General features: G+C 45.4%; 1 protein-coding gene and 1 long non-coding RNA gene across 2 annotated transcripts in view; both read left to right on the forward strand.

The window, feature by feature from the left end:
• Positions 1 to 2,645, forward strand: part of LOC134965399 (zonadhesin-like) — a 44,216-nt gene extending 41,571 nt beyond the window's left edge. Inside the window, exon 9 of the mRNA XM_063941860.1 lies at positions 2,620 to 2,645. Within this exon, the coding sequence (XP_063797930.1) occupies positions 2,620 to 2,645 (26 nt within the window). The remainder of the gene's footprint in view (positions 1 to 2,619) is intronic.
• A 2,153-nt stretch (positions 2,646 to 4,798) lies between these two features.
• On the forward strand, positions 4,799 to 19,351 carry LOC134966792 (uncharacterized). The gene is made up of 4 exons (XR_010188713.1): positions 4,799 to 4,945; positions 7,990 to 8,110; positions 9,945 to 10,162; positions 19,105 to 19,351. It is a non-coding gene; the product is annotated as an uncharacterized LOC134966792 (long non-coding RNA).
• Positions 19,352 to 19,421: the final 70 nt, after the last annotated feature.

Raw genomic sequence — 19,421 nt, forward strand, 5'->3', positions numbered from 1 at the left:
GGTATCACTGAGCCCCATCTACCTACACTCTGGTATCACTGGGCCCCATCTACCTGCACTCTGGTATCACTGAGCCCCATCTACCTGCACTCTGGTATCACTGAGCCCCATCTACCTGCACTCTGGTATCACTGAGCCCCATCTACTAGCTCTCTGGTATCACTGAGCCCCATCTACCAGCACTCTGGTATCACTGAGCCCCATCTACCTGCACTCTGGTATCACTGAGCCCCATCTACCTGCACTCTGGTATCACTGAGCCCCATCTACCTACACTCCGGTATCACTGAGCCCCATCTACTAGCTCTCTGGTATCACTGAGCCCCATCTACCTGCACTCTGGTATCACTGAGCCCCATCTACCTGCACTCCGGTATCACTGAACCCCATCTACCTGCACTCCGGTATCACTGAACCCCATCTACCTGCACTCCGGGATTACTGAGCCCCATTTACCTGCACTCTGGTATCACTGAGCCCCATTTACCTGCACTCTGGTATCACTGAGCCCCATCTACCTGCACTCTGGTATCACTGGTATGAGGTTTTATAGATGTGTCCATGTAATTAGTTTCCCTGAAACTGTCCCTGTTTGTAGCATTAATCAGCAGCACCGTACAATATAACCTTTTTCTTATTGTGAAGCTTATTATCTTTCATATTCTCTGTGCTTTATAAGATCCTATGGGGGTTATTCCGAGTTGTTCGCTCGTTGCCGATTTTCGCAACGGAGCTATTAAGGCAAAATTGCGCATGCGCATGGTACGCAGTGCGCATGCGCTAAGTATTTTAGCACAAAACTTAGTAGATTTACTCACGTCCGAATGAAGAATTTTCATCGTTGAAGTGATCGGAGTGTGATTGACAGGAAGTGGGTGTTTCTGGGCGGAAACTGACCGTTTTCTGGGAGTGTGCGGAAAACGCAGGCGTGCCAGGATAAAACACGGGAGTGCCTGGAGAAATGGGGGAGTGGCTGGCCGAACGCAGGGCATGTTTGTGACGTCAAACCAGGAACGAAACAGGCTGAGCTGATCGCAGTGTAGGAGATATAGGCCCTCATTCCGAGTTGATCGGTCGCAAGGCGATTTTAGCAGAGTTACACACGCTAAGCCGCCGCCTACTGGGAGTGAATCTTAGCTTCATAAAATTGCGACCGATGTATTCGCAATAATGCGATTACTAACTACTTAGCAGTTTCAGAGTAGCTCCAGACTTACTCTGCCTGTGCGATCATTTCAGTGCTTGTCGTTCCTGGTTGACGTCACAAACACACCCAGCGTTCGCCCAGGTACTCCCACCGTTTCCCCGGCCACTCCTGCGTTTTTTCCGGAAACGGTAGCGTTTTCAGCCACACGCCCCTGAAACGCCGTGTTTCCGCCCAGTAACACCCATTTCCTGTCAATCACATTACGTTCGCCGGAGCGAAGAAAAAGCCGTGAGTAAAAATACTTTCTTCATAGTAAAGTTACTTGGCGCAGTCGCAGTGCGAACATTGCGCATGCGTACTAAGCGGATTTTCACTGCGATGCGATGAAAAATACCGAGCGAACAACTCGGAATGAGGGCCATAGGCCCTACACACTTGCCGACATCAGCCAAAGATATGAACGATCTCGTTCATAAATGAACGAGATACCGTTCATTTCTTTGAGTGTGGAGGCTCCAGCGATGAACGATGCGCGGCCCCGCCCTCGTTCATCGCTGGTCCCCCGTCGGCTGTACATGCAGGCCAATATGGACGATCTCGTCCATATTTGCCTGCACTTCAATGCAGCCGGATGACGGGGGGAGTGAAGAAACTTCACTCCCCCCGTCACTGCCCCCCTCGTCGCCGGGTCGCCCGTCGGCCGTATGCGCCGTCGGGCAGCTCGGCGGCGGATCGGCCAATTTGTAGGGCCCTTAAGTCTCGAGCTACTCAGAAACTGCTAAGAATTTTCTATTCGCAATTCTGCTAATCTTTCGTTATCAATTCTGCTAAGCTAATATACACTCCCAGAGGGCGGCGGCCTAGCGTGTGCAATGCTGCTAAAAGCAGCTACCGAGCGAACAACTCGGAATGACCACCTATGTCCGGGATGTAATGGGAGCAGATAACAGTAACATTTCAGTTGTTTGTGGCTATTTTGCAAAGTCGGCTAATGTATTAGCTGCAGCAAAGCGGCTTTTTCGGACGCTTTCAGCTCTAAAGTAGAGAGCCTGGTAAAAAGTTGGATCCAGATGTTTTGCCCGTGTTAAGTATACAACTCGGCCAATGTAATGAAGTCCGATATTGCAGGTCGGACACAAAACAGCTCTAAACCTCTCAAAGAATTTAGAGGTGGTTTATGTTTGAGTGAATTTGTTGTGAAAATGTTAGAAATCAGTTATAAATACACTTTTCAAGCACAGTTGCAATAAAGAAACACTTTTCAATACATTTTGACACTTAAAAAAATAAAATTAAAATAAAACTTTGACCTGTAAAAAAATGCTCCACGTACTGTATATGTCATTTTTACATGACCTGTGTGTACTAGAGTCATATAAGCCGTTCCAGCTGAATCCGACGATATGTGACATGCTTATATTCTGTGTAATTTCCAAATACTCCATGTACTGTACTTGTTTTTGTTTTTTTAGCACACGAATACATCAAACACAAATGAATGTACTAAGGGGGTCATTCCGAGTTGCTCGCTCTGCAACGTTGAGGCAAAAAAAACCGGCATTTCTGCGCATGCGTATGCGGCACAATGCGCACGCATGACATACTATTACGACGAACGGTATAGTTTCACACAGGGTCTAGCGAAGCTTTTCAGTCGCACTGCTGGACGCAGAGTGATTGACATGAAGAGGGCGTTTCTGGGTGTCAACTGACCGTTTTCAGGGAGTGTTCGGAAAAACGCAGACGTGCCAGGAAAACGCAGGCGTGGCTGGGTGAACGCAGGGCGTGTTCGTGTCGTCAAAACAGGAACTGAACAGTCTGAAGTGATCGCAAGCGCTGAGTAGGGTTTGAGCTGTTCTAAAACTGCACAAAAAAACTTTGTAGCCGCTCTGCGATCCTTTCTTTTCGCACTTCTGCTAAGCTACAATAAACTCCCAGTGGGCGGCGGCTTAGCGTTTGCACGGCTGCTAAAAACTGCTAGCGAGCGATCAACTGGGAATGACCACCTAAGTCACACAAGCAGCCTATGCCAAATCCAATGATATGCGGAATGGCTATATTCAATGTGTAATTGCGACTGTATCTAATTATGGGATAGATGTATTAAGCCTGGGGAAGTGATAAAGTGGAAGGTGATAACACTCCAGCCAATCAGCTCCTAAGAGCCATTTTTCAAACCCAGCCTGTAACATGGAAGTTAGGAGCTGATTGGCTGGTCCTTTATCACCTTCCACTTTATCACTTCACCAGGCTTAATAAATCTGCCCCTATGTTACAGTGTTTGGCTGGAATATATTGTAGCATAACATTTTGTATGTAGATACAGTTGTGCTATTATACACAGAATACAGGCATGCCGCATATCATTTTAATCAGCGGAAGCTCCTTGTGCGTTCTATTTGCACCGTTTTGCTTCTAAAATCCTGTTAATGGCCCTCATTCCGAGTTGTTCGCTCGGTAATTTTCTTCGCATCGCAGCGATTTTCCGCAAACTGCGCACGCGCAATGTTCGCACTGCGACTGCGCCAAGTAAATTTGCTAAGAAGTTTGGTATTTTACTCACGGCATTACCAAGTTTTTTCTTCGTTCTGGTGATCGGAGTGTGATTGACAGGAAGTGGGTGTTTCTGGGCGGAAACTGGCCGTTTTATGGGAGTGTGTGAAAAAACGCTACCGTTTCTGGGAAAAACGCGGGAGTGGCTGGAGAAACGGGGGAGTGTCTGGGCGAATGCTGGGTGTGTTTGTGACGTCAAACCAGGAACGACAAGCACTGAACTGATCGCACTGGAGGAGTAAGTCTCGAGCTACTCAGAAACTGCACAGACAAATCTTTCAGCAATATTGCGAATACTTCTTTCGCAATTCTGCTAAGCTAAGATACACTCCCAGAGGGCGGCGGCTCAGCGTGTGTAATGCTGCGAAAAGCGGCTAGCGAGCGAACAACTCGGAATGAGTGCCTATGTACTGTACCCCTGAGCCAAGTGCAGGTTTCTTGCAGATGTCAGGAATCCATGTGATATATACAAATAATGAATATGATCTTTAATATATAAGAAAAAAGGTAACGTACTGGGGCTAGTAAGGGGTATATATAGACTATGAGGACTGTATATAGACTGAGGACTGTAATGCTGTGTACACGTTATTTCAGGGTCGTACTGTGCGCTGCCCGAGCTGGCCGTGGAGTCTGGTCCCTGTGACGCTGGCTATTACTGTTCCGGGGGCTCCTCCCTCCCTAACCCACAGGACGGGGAGACGGGTGGCGTCTGCCGCCCTGGACACTTCTGCGCTAATGGAAGTTCATCGCCGTCTCCGTGCCCACCAGGTCAGGAATAACCTCCGTGTGATCCCACATCTGATGCCAATGACGTACTGTGTGCGCGTAGATTGAAGACATTACAGATCTGATCTAAATCACAATGTAGTTTAGTTTTCTTTTTTTTTCTGGGAAGAATCAATATTCATTATATGACTGGAGTACGGTCTCCCCGTGCAGCAGTAACGACTAACGAGACTCTAATGGGAACATAATTGGCTGGTTTTTAATTACGCGGCTTGAAATGTGACTGTAGTGGCTGAAATAATGCAGGATATACTGTATATGTGTCCGTGTGATAAACATATTGTTACCATCCACACACAGGTACGTTCCTGCCTTTTCCCGGTGCTCAGTCTGTGCGGGACTGTCTGCCGTGCACGGCCGGATACTACTGCCCCCTCTGGGGTAACAGTAACCCTGACGCTGAGTGCACTGAAGGGTGGTACTGTCCTGGGGGCACTATTTATCCTCAGAGTCCAGGTAGGATTTTAGTCCTGTGGTATTTTTATTTATATGGGTTATTATTTTTTTATTATTTGATTTGCGACTATGATTAGCCTTTTATCTATACACTGTGCGGTATTTATCGGGGAGTGTGTAATCACTGCAGTCCCTGCACCTGTGGAGCTTACAGTCTACACAAAGACGCATACAGTGCACTGAAATACTGTGGGAGGAGGCTGAGGCTCCTGGGGGGAGCCCACGCGCACGCAGATATCGCCCTCGCCGTGACCATGTGGAACGCCTGTGTTTAGGGGAATCACTTCTAAAGTTATTAATGATTCCAAATAGTTACTGGCTGTCTGTTTATCTGCTCCTTCTATTCCCGGGGAGAATATCAAGTCTTGATGAAGTTCTGTGACGGAACGCTGGTCGCTATTTATCAAGCCTTGTAGAGTGATGCATAGCTCGGTGATAAAGTACAAACCAAACAGCTCCTAACTGTCATGTTGCAGGCTGTGTTTGAAAAATGACAGTTAGGAGCTGATTCGCTGGTACTTTATCACCGTGCTATGTATCACTCTCCAAGGCTTGATAAATCTGGGCCGAAACGCGTTGACAAATAGCGTTCAGAGCTGCTTATTCTGCATATCACCTTTGACTGATGGTGCGTGACTATCACCGCAATACAGAACTTGCATACAGCTCCTATGTGGAATCCGAAAATCATTGGAGGTGATCCCCCTGACCACAGGTGTTCCACACGGCCTTACACTACATCCTCTACCTGGCAATGAACTTACGGCTCCCATACAGGGTGATATAATATGAACTTTTCTCCCAGTATCACCATACGCTGGTCTATAAGATAGCACTCTACTCTGCATAAGATCTGCAGCACTAGCTCCACTCGTTTATGTGATATATACAATTTTATATGTTTATATAATGTTTGGTTCTACTGCACGTTGTTTATTATAAATGTTGGTTTGGTACTAAGAGAAGCCTCCATTAATAATGAGTGCAGATATTTATTACAACCATTGTGAGTTAGCGCGGTCAAAATCACTTATATATCTCTATAAGTGCCCTCTGCACCACAATTCCCCCTACTCGCACAGTGGTGAGTAGTGACCAGATACCGGCGATGGGAACTCTTGTAAGAACGTTCTTTGCTGTTGCTGCATGCGTAGCTTCTGTCGCTTCCCTCTCTCTAATTAGGAAATCAGCCCTCAGTCTATAAGGTCTCTCCCGTGTTCTGCTCCCATGCCATCTCACCAGGATCTCTCACAGATTGGCTGTGGGTAATAAAGATGCCGTTACAAGTATCCACTTGTTGGACTTAGCACGGCATGGGGATTCTGAGATGGTGGCGCTATCCGGGTGGGGGCAAGGCGTAGAAAGGGCGACTTTGCAGGAACTGGTAGAAGCAAGTTGTAGAGAGGTCTGATAAAGCTACCTATTTATCTTATAATATTCACATTAATGGGTAAGAGACACAGTACGCAATTGGCGTATGAGGTACCGTAAAGGTACGCACTTAGCGTAGCATACGCTCAGCCGTGATCGAGACGCACATGCGACACGCTCGTTCACAGCTTAATGCGTGGTGTCGAGCACGCTATAGGCTGTTGACTACCGTAATGCTACGCTACAAGCGTAGCGGACGCTCGAGACCACGAGGAGATCACGAGCGGCGCAGACGCTCACAGGATGACAATCAGTAAACCTTGAATGTAACACACAGAAAGGATACTCTTATGCTGTAAACCTTGTACTGAAATACTGTAGCGATATAACGCTGCTTAACCTTGTTAATGCTAAAGCTGCTTGAGCGATCGAGACGCTCCTATTACCTTCTGCAATATAATAAACACACGATACCTTGCTAAGGTTCCAACACCTTTACTAACAAGCTTTTAGTTATATTGAAAAGGGGAAACAGTTACAAGTCATACACTACAAACTAACATATAATTCTAACAGAATATCTAGACAGAAATATATAATAGCGTCACAAACTTATACTATAACAGAGAGAGAGGAAATGGCCAATACAAACAGAGAACAAGTTGGTTTGCAGAGAATTACTTACACACACTGGGAATGATCGCTGCGCAGCTTTCTGGTACCAGCTCCGAGTTAGTCAAGATGAAAACCGTTTGTGGAGAGTGAGAGAGCTGCCCAGGCTGGCTGATCTTATATACACTGAGTACAGTATACTACAAAGGGACCTATAATCTCATAGTTCATTGAACACAGGAATGTCTCCTCGCATCATAACAAAAGGTCATAGGTTAGTTTGAACAGGTGGGCTGCGACTATATCAAACTGCTCAGGTGGGAGGGAATCTGAAGATTCCCGTGCATAGGGTAATGAATCGCAAATATAGTAAATGTCCAGAAAATACTAATGGCCATATCTATACGCAGGAGCGATTAATCTTTACCTAACCAGCACCGGATTATTGCTATTAAAATACTCTTCGGTTAGGTACCAGACACCACTGTTCAACCTTAATCAGACCCCCTGTACCACGTAAAGAGGGATTCCCAAGTCCGTGAACAAGTCACATTAAACAAACTTACAGTTATCACTAAGGGGAACATTATCTATAAAACATACTATTTGGTTTTATTATTTAATGATTGAGTCGCCCGCTAGACGCACACAAACTCTACCGTAAATGCACATACCATGCGCTCAAGCGCACGCCCGTAGGGGCGCCGTCACGCAACTTGCGAATATGTGCACGCACGCCAGAGAAAGTGCATGTGCAGCGGGCAAGCGCATGAGGTGAATATATGGCAACGTGTAGCATGATATTTTCTGACTTTGACAGGTCTATCATGGAATCTGTCTTCGGTGTAAGTTCTCACCTGTCCTCCACAAGGAAGGATGAGCTCTAGTTCCCATTTAGGGCCATCACAGCACAGAGAAGTACAGTATGTAGGCACCTCATACTGCCATACTGGGACGGGTGCTCTGTGGCCTCGGTGCTTTGATTGTGACAACTTATCACCCACAACTCGAGCCTCCCCTGTGTAATCATTTACCATTTATCGCTCTCATTTATATTTCAGAAAACCTGTGTCCTATCGGTCATCACTGCCCGACCGGGAGCTCCGAGCCCATACCCTGCCCTAGGGGGCAATTCCAGGATAAGATGGGACAAAGCCAGTGCCAGATTTGCCCTGCAGGAACGTATGTTATCGGATTATATTCAGCTATGCTCCTTACATAGTCATTCACAGCACTGCTATAACGTCTGTACTGTACACAGCATAAATAGTAACTAGCACCATAAGCCTAGTATGCAGCACATACAGGTTGAGTATCCCATATCCAAATATTCCGAAATACGGAATTTTTTGAGTGAGATAGTGAAACATTTGTTTTTTGATGGCTCAATGTACACAAACTTTGTTTAATGCACAAAGTTATTAAAAATATTGTATTAAATGACCTTCAGGCTGTGTGTATAAGGTGTATATGAAACATAAATGTATTTTGTGCTTAGACTTGGGTCCCATCGCCATGATATCTCATTATGGTATGCAATTATTCCAAACTATGGACAAATCCGATATCCAAAATACTTCTGGTCCCAAGCATTTTGGATGAAGGATTCTCAACCTGTACTGTATAAACAGCCTCATTCACAGTACTGTGGTTTTACTATTCCAAAAGATCCTTCATTGGCAGGTTCTTCCTTCTTGTCTCATTTACCTTCATTGTTATGGCTAAGAAAGCTGGGGGATGAAAGACACACACGCTCTCTCTTGCACCAAGGCTGGGCACCACAGGACTGTGGGATTGCAGGTTGGGATGGAGTTTGGCACCTAATGTAAACTGTAGCTTTAAACCCAAGCTCCTCCCACCTGCATCCCCAGGATTCCAGTCCTCTTTAGGTATCTCATGGAGTAAAACAAGTTTTTGGTGTTGCTATGCAGCTACAGATAGTTTTTACTCTTGTTGTTTTCATGTTTTTGCCTCTGGCAACACCCATTTGGGCGTACAGTTCTCCGGTCAGGCAGCCTGAGCGTTCCTTCCCCTAGGGGTGGCTGTTGAACATCCCATGGTTTAGTGTTCCTCAGCTTTGCAGAAAGAGAAAAAAGGAGACGCAAAATGGGAGTCACTGATTCAGAGGACTCTGCACACATGCTTTTCATGGGGCTCTTCAGAAGCACATTTCCAGGCAATCTCTGAGTTACTGTATGTAACAATACCCTACGCGCCTGCTGTGCATACTGTGCCATTTAAAGTAAACAAAATATGTAACAAAAATTGGCATAATGCCTCTGTCCTCAAATACGCAGCCAGCCCCAGTACGACGGCCGACTTCCACAGTGGCTGTAAGATTCCCACCCCCACTGTCTTTCTCTTATGCCGGACACCAATAAGGAGTGTAGGTAACTAGGATTTGTGGTCACTTACTGTAGAATCGTTTTCTAAGCAGGCCGGGCGACACTGGACCATGGGATTGCAGGATGGGTCTGGAGTTTGGAACTTAATGTAAACTGTAGCTTTAAACTCAAGCTCCTCCCACCTGCATCCCCAGGATTCCAGTCTTCTTTAAAAGAGTCTGGAAAGGAGTAACAGGAACCCAGAGAAACTGTTAGAACAATCAAACAAGTAGAGAAAAGATGATCAAAACCCAAACCTCGCACACCTGAGCGTGAAGGAGGGAACGCAGTGTCAACAAAAACCCTATTTGCAGAGGGTGCGCTTCTTGGCGCACGGCTCATAATGTAATAATAAGCTTATCATATGACTATTTTAGTAGGAAACCAGAGCTTTTTATACTGTAGGGTAATGCTTGTCTGAATCCAGCCATGTAATTATTCCGATAGCTTTAGGCTTTCATATCCCAGAAATACGTCAGTGTGGTTTGGAGGCAATGTTCATAGAGCCATGATCCTATAGATGAAATGGTTTCTTAGGGACAGACCTCTGAATGGAGGTGGGAGAGAAGCGTTGGATTATAGAGCACGCATACTGCCTGTTGGTGGATTTAGGATTCTCCTCATGTCCGCAGGTTCTGCGGCCCAGTGACACAGGCAGGAGAAACGCTGGAGATGACTTCAGGAGATGCCCACTTGCCCATGGAATGCCCATCTGGCTATTTCTGTCTAGAAGGGACACAGTACGGGCACCAACATCCCTGCCCGAGTGGCACCTTCAGCAATAAAACTGGACTGATAAACAGTGAAGGATGTGTGCTATGCCCAGGAGGCTGGTTCTGTGCCCGGCCAGGTACAGTATGCCATAGTCTACCTATAATGGGATAACGCAACATGTCCTGTATTGTTCTCCTAAGTTTCAGCAAGATGGAAACCGGATCACAGATCATTAAAGATCCAAATGGTATGGTCAACACCACTTACAATAACAAACATATTAAACAAGGTGGGTCATAATGGGGCCGCCATAGCATAAGCCCAGAGGTTTCAAAACTCGGTCCTCAAGGCACCTTTATGGTCCAGATAATGTGGATATCCCTGCTTGAGCAGAGGTGAATTAATTTTTACATCAAATGTTTTTATTTAACCATTGAGCTCAGCCACGGCTATCCTTAAAACCTGGACCACTAGAGGATGGTGTTTGGGAACCATTGGCATAAGCATCAACAGTCCAGATTGACAGATACATTTATCATCAGCATTGCTGTGTGTGGACAGGTAGAATGGCAGATTGTTTCCCGGCTCTTCCCGGCCTTTCTACATTTGAGGTCTATGTTGTAACCTCTTCAAACCTGTTCACCTTTGGGTAGCTGTCATTTACCGTCCCCCTGGTTCTCCTTCCAAATTCCTTGACAACTTTGCTTTCGTGGCTCCCTCTCTTCCTCTCTTCAGATCTTTCCTCCATTACACCCACAGAATACTCTGCCTCTAGATTCCTCAGCCTCACATCATCGCTTGGTCTCTCCTAGTGGACCTCCTTCTTCTTCCATGTGAGTGGACACTCACTGTATTGTGGTCTTCAACCATCACTGTGATATTTCTGGCTTCTCCAACGCCCAATTCCTATCACCTGCTCTCTTTTAACTTATCCACCGCTACCTCCTAAGGCTTCCATCACCAATACCCCTTTCACATCGCAAAAATAACCCGGTACTGACCCGGCATATTACCAGGTCGACACGGGTCATTGTGCGGTGTGAAAGGGCCATGGCCGAATTCCCGGTTCGCCTGACTCGGTAATTTAACCCGGGTTATAAAAAGGATTATTCGCGGGTTGAATACTGGGTCAGTGGCAGCGTAACCGGATTCCCGGGTTGCCTCGTTTACTACATAGGGAGAGGCGGGGCGGAGATGAGCTCATCTCCCAGCGACACCTCCGCCCCAGCCGCTATGGCAACCGACGGAAGCCAGCACTTAGCCTCCAATGCCGGATCCCACACGGGAAGGACCTGTTTCCAATTCCCGGTGGGATCCGGCATTGGAGATGGGAAAGGGGTATAAGCGTAACATTGAGGCTAGCGACACTGTTTCCTCATCCTCCCTGCTCCACTCACTTCTCTCTCCCATTCTCTCTCTCCTGCCCTGAACAAGCCACTTCCCTATACAATGCCTCCATTACTTCTGCTCTTGACTCTGTCACTCCACTGACCGCTATTCACCCTCGCAAATCCGCACCTCAATCCTGGCATTCCATATGTATCAGATACCTGCAAAAGTGCTCACGTACTGACTAGCGATAGTGCAGCAAATCGCGCTCTAAGGCCGACTTCCTCCATTTCAATTTTATGCCCATTCCCTCTCTGAACAGTCTTATTTCAAGAACTTCATCTCCCCCAGTCCTCAACCCCCCGGCGTCTCTTTGCCACTGTCAACTCCTTCCTCTGATCCCCCCCCACCACCACCACCACCACCACCACCACCTCAACTCCCCTCCTCACTTTCTGCCCTTGACTTTGCCACCTACTTCACATCCAAAATTTTCTCCATACATCAGGACATCACATCCCACCAGACCCTCAGCACCCCGACCCTCCTTTCCCAGACCATCCCTCCCATCAGTCTTACCAACTCTGACTACATGACGCTAATCCATTCCTCACCCCCTTGTCCACCTCCCCTTTGACCTCAGCCTCTCCCGCCACCACTACAACTCTCCTTCTGCTTGTTCCTATCTTGCCCACCTCCTCAGTCTCTCCTCTCATCAGTCACTGCTCCCTCTTCATTCAAGCAGATCCGAACCCTTTCTCCAACTACTGACCCATCTCTTCTCCCTTTTGCCTCGAAACGCCCTGAGTGCATCGTCTCTCACTGGTCATCTACTGTAACCTCCTCCTATCTGGCCTCCCTGACTATCACCTCTCTACACTCCAATCTGTCCTCCATAAAAGAAGGAATAAGCAGCGCTTAATACATGCACTTGTATAGGACTGTACCTAAAAATAAAATTTTAAATAAATAGGAATAGTGTGTTTGTAATCAGAAACACGCTTATATTACTGCTACCTGACTTATAAAGTCCAGAGCAGTGGAAGTAGTCACGGGGGTGTGATGTTAGTGTATTAGAATGCTTAATATTTGTAGACACTCCCTTAGTAATATGTGTAAGCCTGTATCTTCAGTGATGGTCCCTGGGACCAGGGGGATGCTGGGAAGTGGGTGGTCCAGTGTGCAGTGTGTCTGGAGTTGGTGATGGAATAAACAGCACATCAGTGAACTCACATGTCTCTGTGTCCTGATGACTGGATTTACAAATGTATGAACAAAACATGGAGGTATATTTACAAAGATTCGTGTTTTGGCCGTTTTGAAGGGTGTTTGATCTCGAATGGTATCGGGTGCATTTTACTGCAACTTTTTGAATCCTTATACAGTCATTCACTAGTCAGCACACAGCAGAGATACAATGTAGTGCCTATGCGCTCCATTGTATCCAATGGTGGGAACTTTGCGGTCAGCGGTTGACCGAAAGTAACCTCACCGCTGACCGCAAAGTTCCCACCATTGGATACAATGGAGCGCATAGGCGCTACATTGTATCTCTGCCGTGTGCTGCCTCACAGACACTACAGGAGCACACAGCCAATCAGGAGAGTGCCACGACGTGGTGCTCCCTGATTGGCTGAAGGGACCCTCTTTGACAGGAGTCAGGGGGGGTCCTGGCAGTCGGGGAAAGGGGTCCCATGTGCAAACATGGGACCCCTTTCAGTGCGTGGTTGGGTTTCCGTTTTTTTGTTTTGCCAAGTACGTGGATTATACAAAGAACAGAACCTACACTGGATTATGTGAGTATAATTTTTTTTCACAGGTCCCCCAAGGATTCTACATGGAGAAGAGGACCGAGCCTCGTGGGAACATAGCTAAGTATGTATGTTTGGAGGTGTGCATGTATGTAATAAACTTATACTTTCACGGTGTGTGTCCTGTTTTTTGGGGGGTATTTTTTTAGTAGTAGTACTACAGGTACCAGCGGCCCAGGTTTTCCACCGCATGCTGGTACTTGTGGTTCTCCAAGTACCATCTTGCAGGGGAGGCTTGCTGGGACTTGTAGTACTGCAACTAAAAACAATATTCACATTTTTTACACTTGGCTATCAGCCCCCCATTCGCCGCCCTTGGATGGGGGGGACAGCCTCGGGCTTCACCCCTGGCCCTTGTGTGGCTGGAGGGGGGGGACCCCTTGATTTAAGGGGTTCCCACTCCTCCAGGGTACCCCAGCCTGGGGTGACTAGTTGGGTATGTAATGCCAGGGCCGCAGGGACCACTATAAAAGTGTCCCCCGGCTGTGGCATTATGTACCTGGCTAGTGCGGCCCGGTGCTGGTTTCAAAAATACGGGGGACCCCTACGCTTTTTGTCCCCCGTATCTTTAGAACCAGGACCAGGCGCAGAGCCCGGTGCTGGTTGATGAAATATGGGGGAACCCCTGTCATTTTTTCCCCCATATTTTTTCAACCAGGACCGGCTCAAAGAGCCCGAGGCTGGTTATGCTTAGGAGGGGGGACCCCACGCAATTTTTTTTTCTGTTTTTACACTAAACAGACCCTTTCCCATAGATAACCATGCACAGATCTCACTGATCCGTGCATGGTTATCCAAACTCTACTGGAAAAAGCAGGTCTATTTTTTTGCTGCTTTTTTTAACGATTCGCAAAAAAAGAGACCCGCACTTGAGCACTCAGAGACTAACACCCAAATACTAATGAATAGTGAATACCCGTATTGTATGAAATAACAGCCGCGTTTGACCGATGGTCTATTCATTCGTATTTCAGAACTTTGCCAATCAAACCATTACGAATAGTCCAAACACTGTTGAGAATTGTGCTTAGTGAATTCCCAGATTGGGACTTAGAAAAAAAAACACAAATCGGCAAAACTCGGATTCTTAGTAAATATTGGCTATGGTGTCAGAAGAAGTTTAACTTGGACTGCTAGTGCTCTCAGAGTGTGAAAGAATCCTACAGCAGTCTGTAAGGTTGTGATACTCAGTGTCTGCAAAGCCTGCCGTGTGCTCCTCTCTTCAAACAGTGAGTAACCATGGATAAACTAGCTCCTCCAACCGGCATGCTGATGTCTAGTAACTTGTCTGAAAACTGGAAAAGATTTAAGCAAAGGTTTAATATATATCTTGCTGCATGTGGAGTTGATTCAGAGGCTGACAAAACGAAGGCATCCATGTTCCTCCATGTGATAGGAGAGGATGTGCTGGACATTTATAATAGTTTTCAGTTTGATGAGGGGCAGAATATGGTGCTATCTTCTATAATGCAAAAATTTGAAGATTACTTTGTGCCAAGGAAAAATGTGACATATGAAAGATATAAGTTTTTCACGTGATCAGAAGTCTGTAGATGGATTTGATCAGTATGTTACAGAGCTGCAATCACTCAGTAAAACCTGTGAGTTTTATGATTTAAAGGATTCACTGACTAGAGATCATATTGTCTGTGGAATACCTGATAATGGACTCAGAGAGAGACTGCTGAGAGAGCAAGACCTAACACTAGACAAGGCAGTGACTGTGTAGATCTGCAGAAATAACAAGATTTCAAGCCAAAACGTTACACAAGGAAGTTGATGCTGCTGTCCATGTAGTGCAGAAAACAGAGCCAAACACCTCCATTCTCAAGAATGAAGCAGTCTAAGCCACAGTCTAATAAGGAAATGTGTAGTAGATGTGGAAATGCTCACAATCCTAAAATGTGCCCGGCTTATGGTAAAACCTGCATGAAATGTGGTAGACTTAATCACTTTGCCAAATGCTGTAAAATGGAAAGTGAAACAACCAATGTGCATGCTGTTAAACAAACAGAGGAATTCTTTGTGGATTGCATTGAACTTTGCAGTGCAGATAAGAAAGAATGGATTGTCCCTTTAACTGTGAACGAGATTGTCATTCCCTTTAAGCTTGATACTGGCGCGCAGGTGAATTTAATATCGTTTCAAGACTATAAGACTTTTAGAGTAAAACCTAAAATTCATCCAGCCAAAGTGAAAGTTACAGGGTACACTGGGGAGGAAATTCCTGTGAAAGGTACATGCTTAGTGACACTGAAATATAAGGGACAACAGTTTAAAACATCTCTACTGATTGTGGATAAAAATGTGCAACCGATTCTAGGATTAAGTTCCTGTGAGAAACTAAGCTTGCTAAAGAAAGTTTTTATGGTGACATCACAAGTAGAAGATGACTGCAAATCGATGTTTACAGAATACAGAGACTTGTTTGAAGGTCTAGGTTGTTTGCCTGGAGAGCATAAAATAAATATAGACACGCAAGTTTCTTCAGTGATACACCCCTGTAGAAAAGTGCCGTTTGCGCTGAGAGAAAAACTGAAACAAGAGTTAAATCGCATGGAAGCCTTGGGTGTGATACAGAAAGTTGATGAGCCTACTGAATGGGTAAGCTCCTTAGTAATTGTTGAAAAGAAAAATGGACAACTCAGAATATGTCTAGACCCCAGAGATTTAAACAAAGCTATTAAATGAGAACATTTCAAACTACCAACCAGAGATTAAATCATTTCGCAATTTGCGGGAGCAAAATGGTTCAGTAAATTGGACGCATCTTCAGGATTCTGGCAAATGAAGCTAGATGTGGCCAGCTCAAAGCTTTCTACATTTAATACACCAGAAGGTCGATACAGATTTCTTCGACTACCATATGGAATATTGCCTGCTCCAGAAGTATATCACAAAAAGATACACATGATTTTTGAACATATTCCAGCTGTTGAAACAATGATGGATGACATTATTGTCTGGGGATCTACAAAGGAAGAAGATGATTCTAGATTGAGACAAGTAATGGAACTTGTCAAGAAAGTGAGTCTAAAGCTAAACAAGGACAAATGTGAATTTGGCGTGAATACACTTACCTTTATGGGCGACGTGGTCTCGGATCAAGGTGTAAAACCAGACCCAAGGAAAATATCAGCCATAGTGAACATGAAACGTCCTAACAACAAAGACGACGTCAGAAGATTCCTAGGAATGATTACTTACTTAGGAAAGTTTATTTCTCAACTCTCTGAATGAACAGCCTCTCTTAGATGGTTGTTGGACAAAGATAACGAGTGGATGTGGTCACATGAACAAGCAGAAAGTTGGCAAAACTTGAAACAGATCATAACAGAGCAACCAGTGCTAAAATTCTTTGATCCTGCGAAAAGAATAAGAATTTCAGCAGATGCTTCGCAATTTGGCCTAGGCTCAGTGCTGTTACAAGAACATGAGGATACATGGCAACCAGTAATCTATGCATCAAGAGCACTGACAAGTGCTGAAACAAGGTATGCTCAGATAGAAAAAGAACTTCTAGCGATCACATATGCATGTGAGCGATTTCATCAGTTTGTGTATGGTCAGACATTTACAGTGGAAACTGACCACAAGCCATTGGTAGCTATCATGACTAAATCATTACATGACTGTCCCATGAGAATTCAACGAATGCTTATCAGACTACAGAAATATGATGTACACTTGCTGTACTGTCCCGGCAAATACATGTACATTGCTGATACACTTTCTCGTGCTGTGGACAAAAGTGAAGGTTCCAAAAGTCTGACAGATGAAGAGATAGAAGCCTATGTTAATTCGATCGTAGATTCTCTACCAGTGTCTCTTGCAAGACAAGAACAGATTAGGAAAGAAACTGAGACAGATGACACAATGAAAGTGTTGAAAGATATCATTCTGAAAGGTTGGCCAGCAGAAAAACATGCATGCCCGCTGTCTATCCATGATTATTGGATGTACCGCAGTGACCTTACAGTTGTCGATGGTATTATTTACAAAGGCAATAGGTTTTTCATACCTTCACAACTAAGAAAAACTATGCTGTGCAAGATACATGAAGGCCACTTAGGAGAAGAAAAATGTAAGCGGAGAGCGCATGAAGTTATGTATTGGCCAAGAATGAACCAAGACATAGCACAGACTACAGCTACATGTGAATTATGTCTTACGTATAGACCGAAACAACAAGTCGAGCCACTGAGTCCTCACGCAGTGCCAGAGAGACCGTACCAGAAAGTTGACGCAGATTTGTTTAATTGTAATGGGAAAACGTACATTGTTGTGACTGATTATTACTCTAACTACCCTGAGGTTAAGACACTACATACAACTACTAGTAAAGCCGTAATCAATTGCATGAAGTCAATCTTTGCAAGGCATGGTGTTCCTATGGAAGTGTTCACTGACAATGGTCCTCAGTTTTCCAGTGCTGAATTTAGACAATTTGCTGATGAGTGGGAATTTGTCCATACTACATCAAGTCCCCACTATCCACGCTCAAATGGGTTGGCGGAAAGCTCAGTAAAAACTGTAAAGAGTCTCATGAAAAAAGCTCAAGAAGGTAAAGAAGATTTCTACAAAAGTCTTTTAATCTACCGCAGTACATCTTTACAGAATGGACTTTCTCCTGCACAAATGCTGATGGGAAGGAGGATTAGAGCAAATCTCCCGATACATGATGAACTGCTTAATACACATAACTCAGCGTTGGTCAGACTGAGTAAGGAACGTCAACAGGCGAAACAGAAACTGTTCCATGACAGGAAAGCAAAAAGCTTATCTGATCTAAAATCGGGTGACCAAGTCCGTCTCAGAGATCACGAGAAAGGTATTTGGGTGCAGAAAGGTATTGTGCAAGCACAAGTAGCACCAAGATCTTATACTATACGTACAGAGCGTGGAACGGAAGTAAGAAGAAATCGGGTGGATTTAAGATCTCAACCTAACCATAATGAAGACAACATGACTGAAGAATACCCTTCATCTGACATGTATGATGATCCTGATAATGGTGAACAAACCACGATTCTAGAAAGGTCCAACATGGTCGATGAAACACAGACTGTGTATGAAAGACCCAAAAGGGAAATACGCAGACCTGAGAGACTCATTGAAACGTGTTAGATGATGTTCTTAATATGACGTTGTTAATTGTTGCATTGAAGCGTACAGGGCTTATCTTTAAAGAAAAGAGGATGTGATGTTAGTGTATTAATATTTGTAGACACTCCCTTACTAATGTTTGTAAGCCTGTATCTTCAGTGATGGTCCCTGGGACCAGGGGGATGCTGGGAAGTGGGTGGTCCAGTGTGCAGTGTGCCTGGAGTTGGTGATGGAATAAACAGCACATCAGTGAACTCACATGTCTCTGTGTCCTGATGACTGGATTTACAAACGTATGAACAAAACAGGGGCTTCCACCTAGGAGTCTCCCACTGAGTTTCTATCATTTAGCTGCAACGCTACATTAATCCGTGTGTGTGTGTGTGTGTGTGTGTGTGTGTGTGTGTGTGTGTGTGTGTGTGTGTGTGTGTATAGTTGTTTTATGTGGCACCATCAGTGTATGCAGCACTTGACGGATTACAAGTACAGAATAGGAGAGAAAGAATGAAACAGTAACAAAAAGAAATGGGAGCTTGCAATCTAAATGTTGCGATGATGAGAAAACACAGTTGCACACATATGCATGATACAGGTGTATTGTACACACGGTCATAATGATGAATCTGAGTGATCTATTACTGGATGAGGCTAATCTCTCTTCCTAGAACCTCATGCCTCAATGCGAGGATGCTACTAAAGCCCACACTGTCCCGCAGGGCCCTTTGGATGTTGGGTTCTATTAATGGCTGCAAAGTTCTTCAAGTGTATGAATGAATGAAGAGAATTGTGCATGTAATAAGTCTGTGCTTTTCATCCTTGTTTGTATTTCCAGGGCTCGCCTCCCCATCCGGAAAATGCCTCCCTGGGTATCACTGTGCCCTGAATGCTCAGCTGCCCAACCCTGCAGGTGGTGAGACTGGAGCGCCATGCCTCGCAGGGTATTTTTGCACGGTTGGCAGCACTTATCCCTTTCCTTGCCCTGCTGGCACCTTTCAGCCCCACCCGCGGATGTCCTCCCAGGAGTCGTGTTTGGCTTGTCCTGCTGGGAAGTTCTGCAAAGGCCAGACGTTATCACATGTCTCAGGTCAGCGCTGGTGAGGGGCATCCAGTCACCTCTCACACTATGTACCATGCTCAGATGGCAGACAG

Source organism: Pseudophryne corroboree, chromosome 10 (genome assembly GCF_028390025.1).
Source record: "Pseudophryne corroboree isolate aPseCor3 chromosome 10, aPseCor3.hap2, whole genome shotgun sequence".
In the NCBI taxonomy this organism is placed as follows: domain Eukaryota; kingdom Metazoa; phylum Chordata; class Amphibia; order Anura; family Myobatrachidae; genus Pseudophryne; species Pseudophryne corroboree.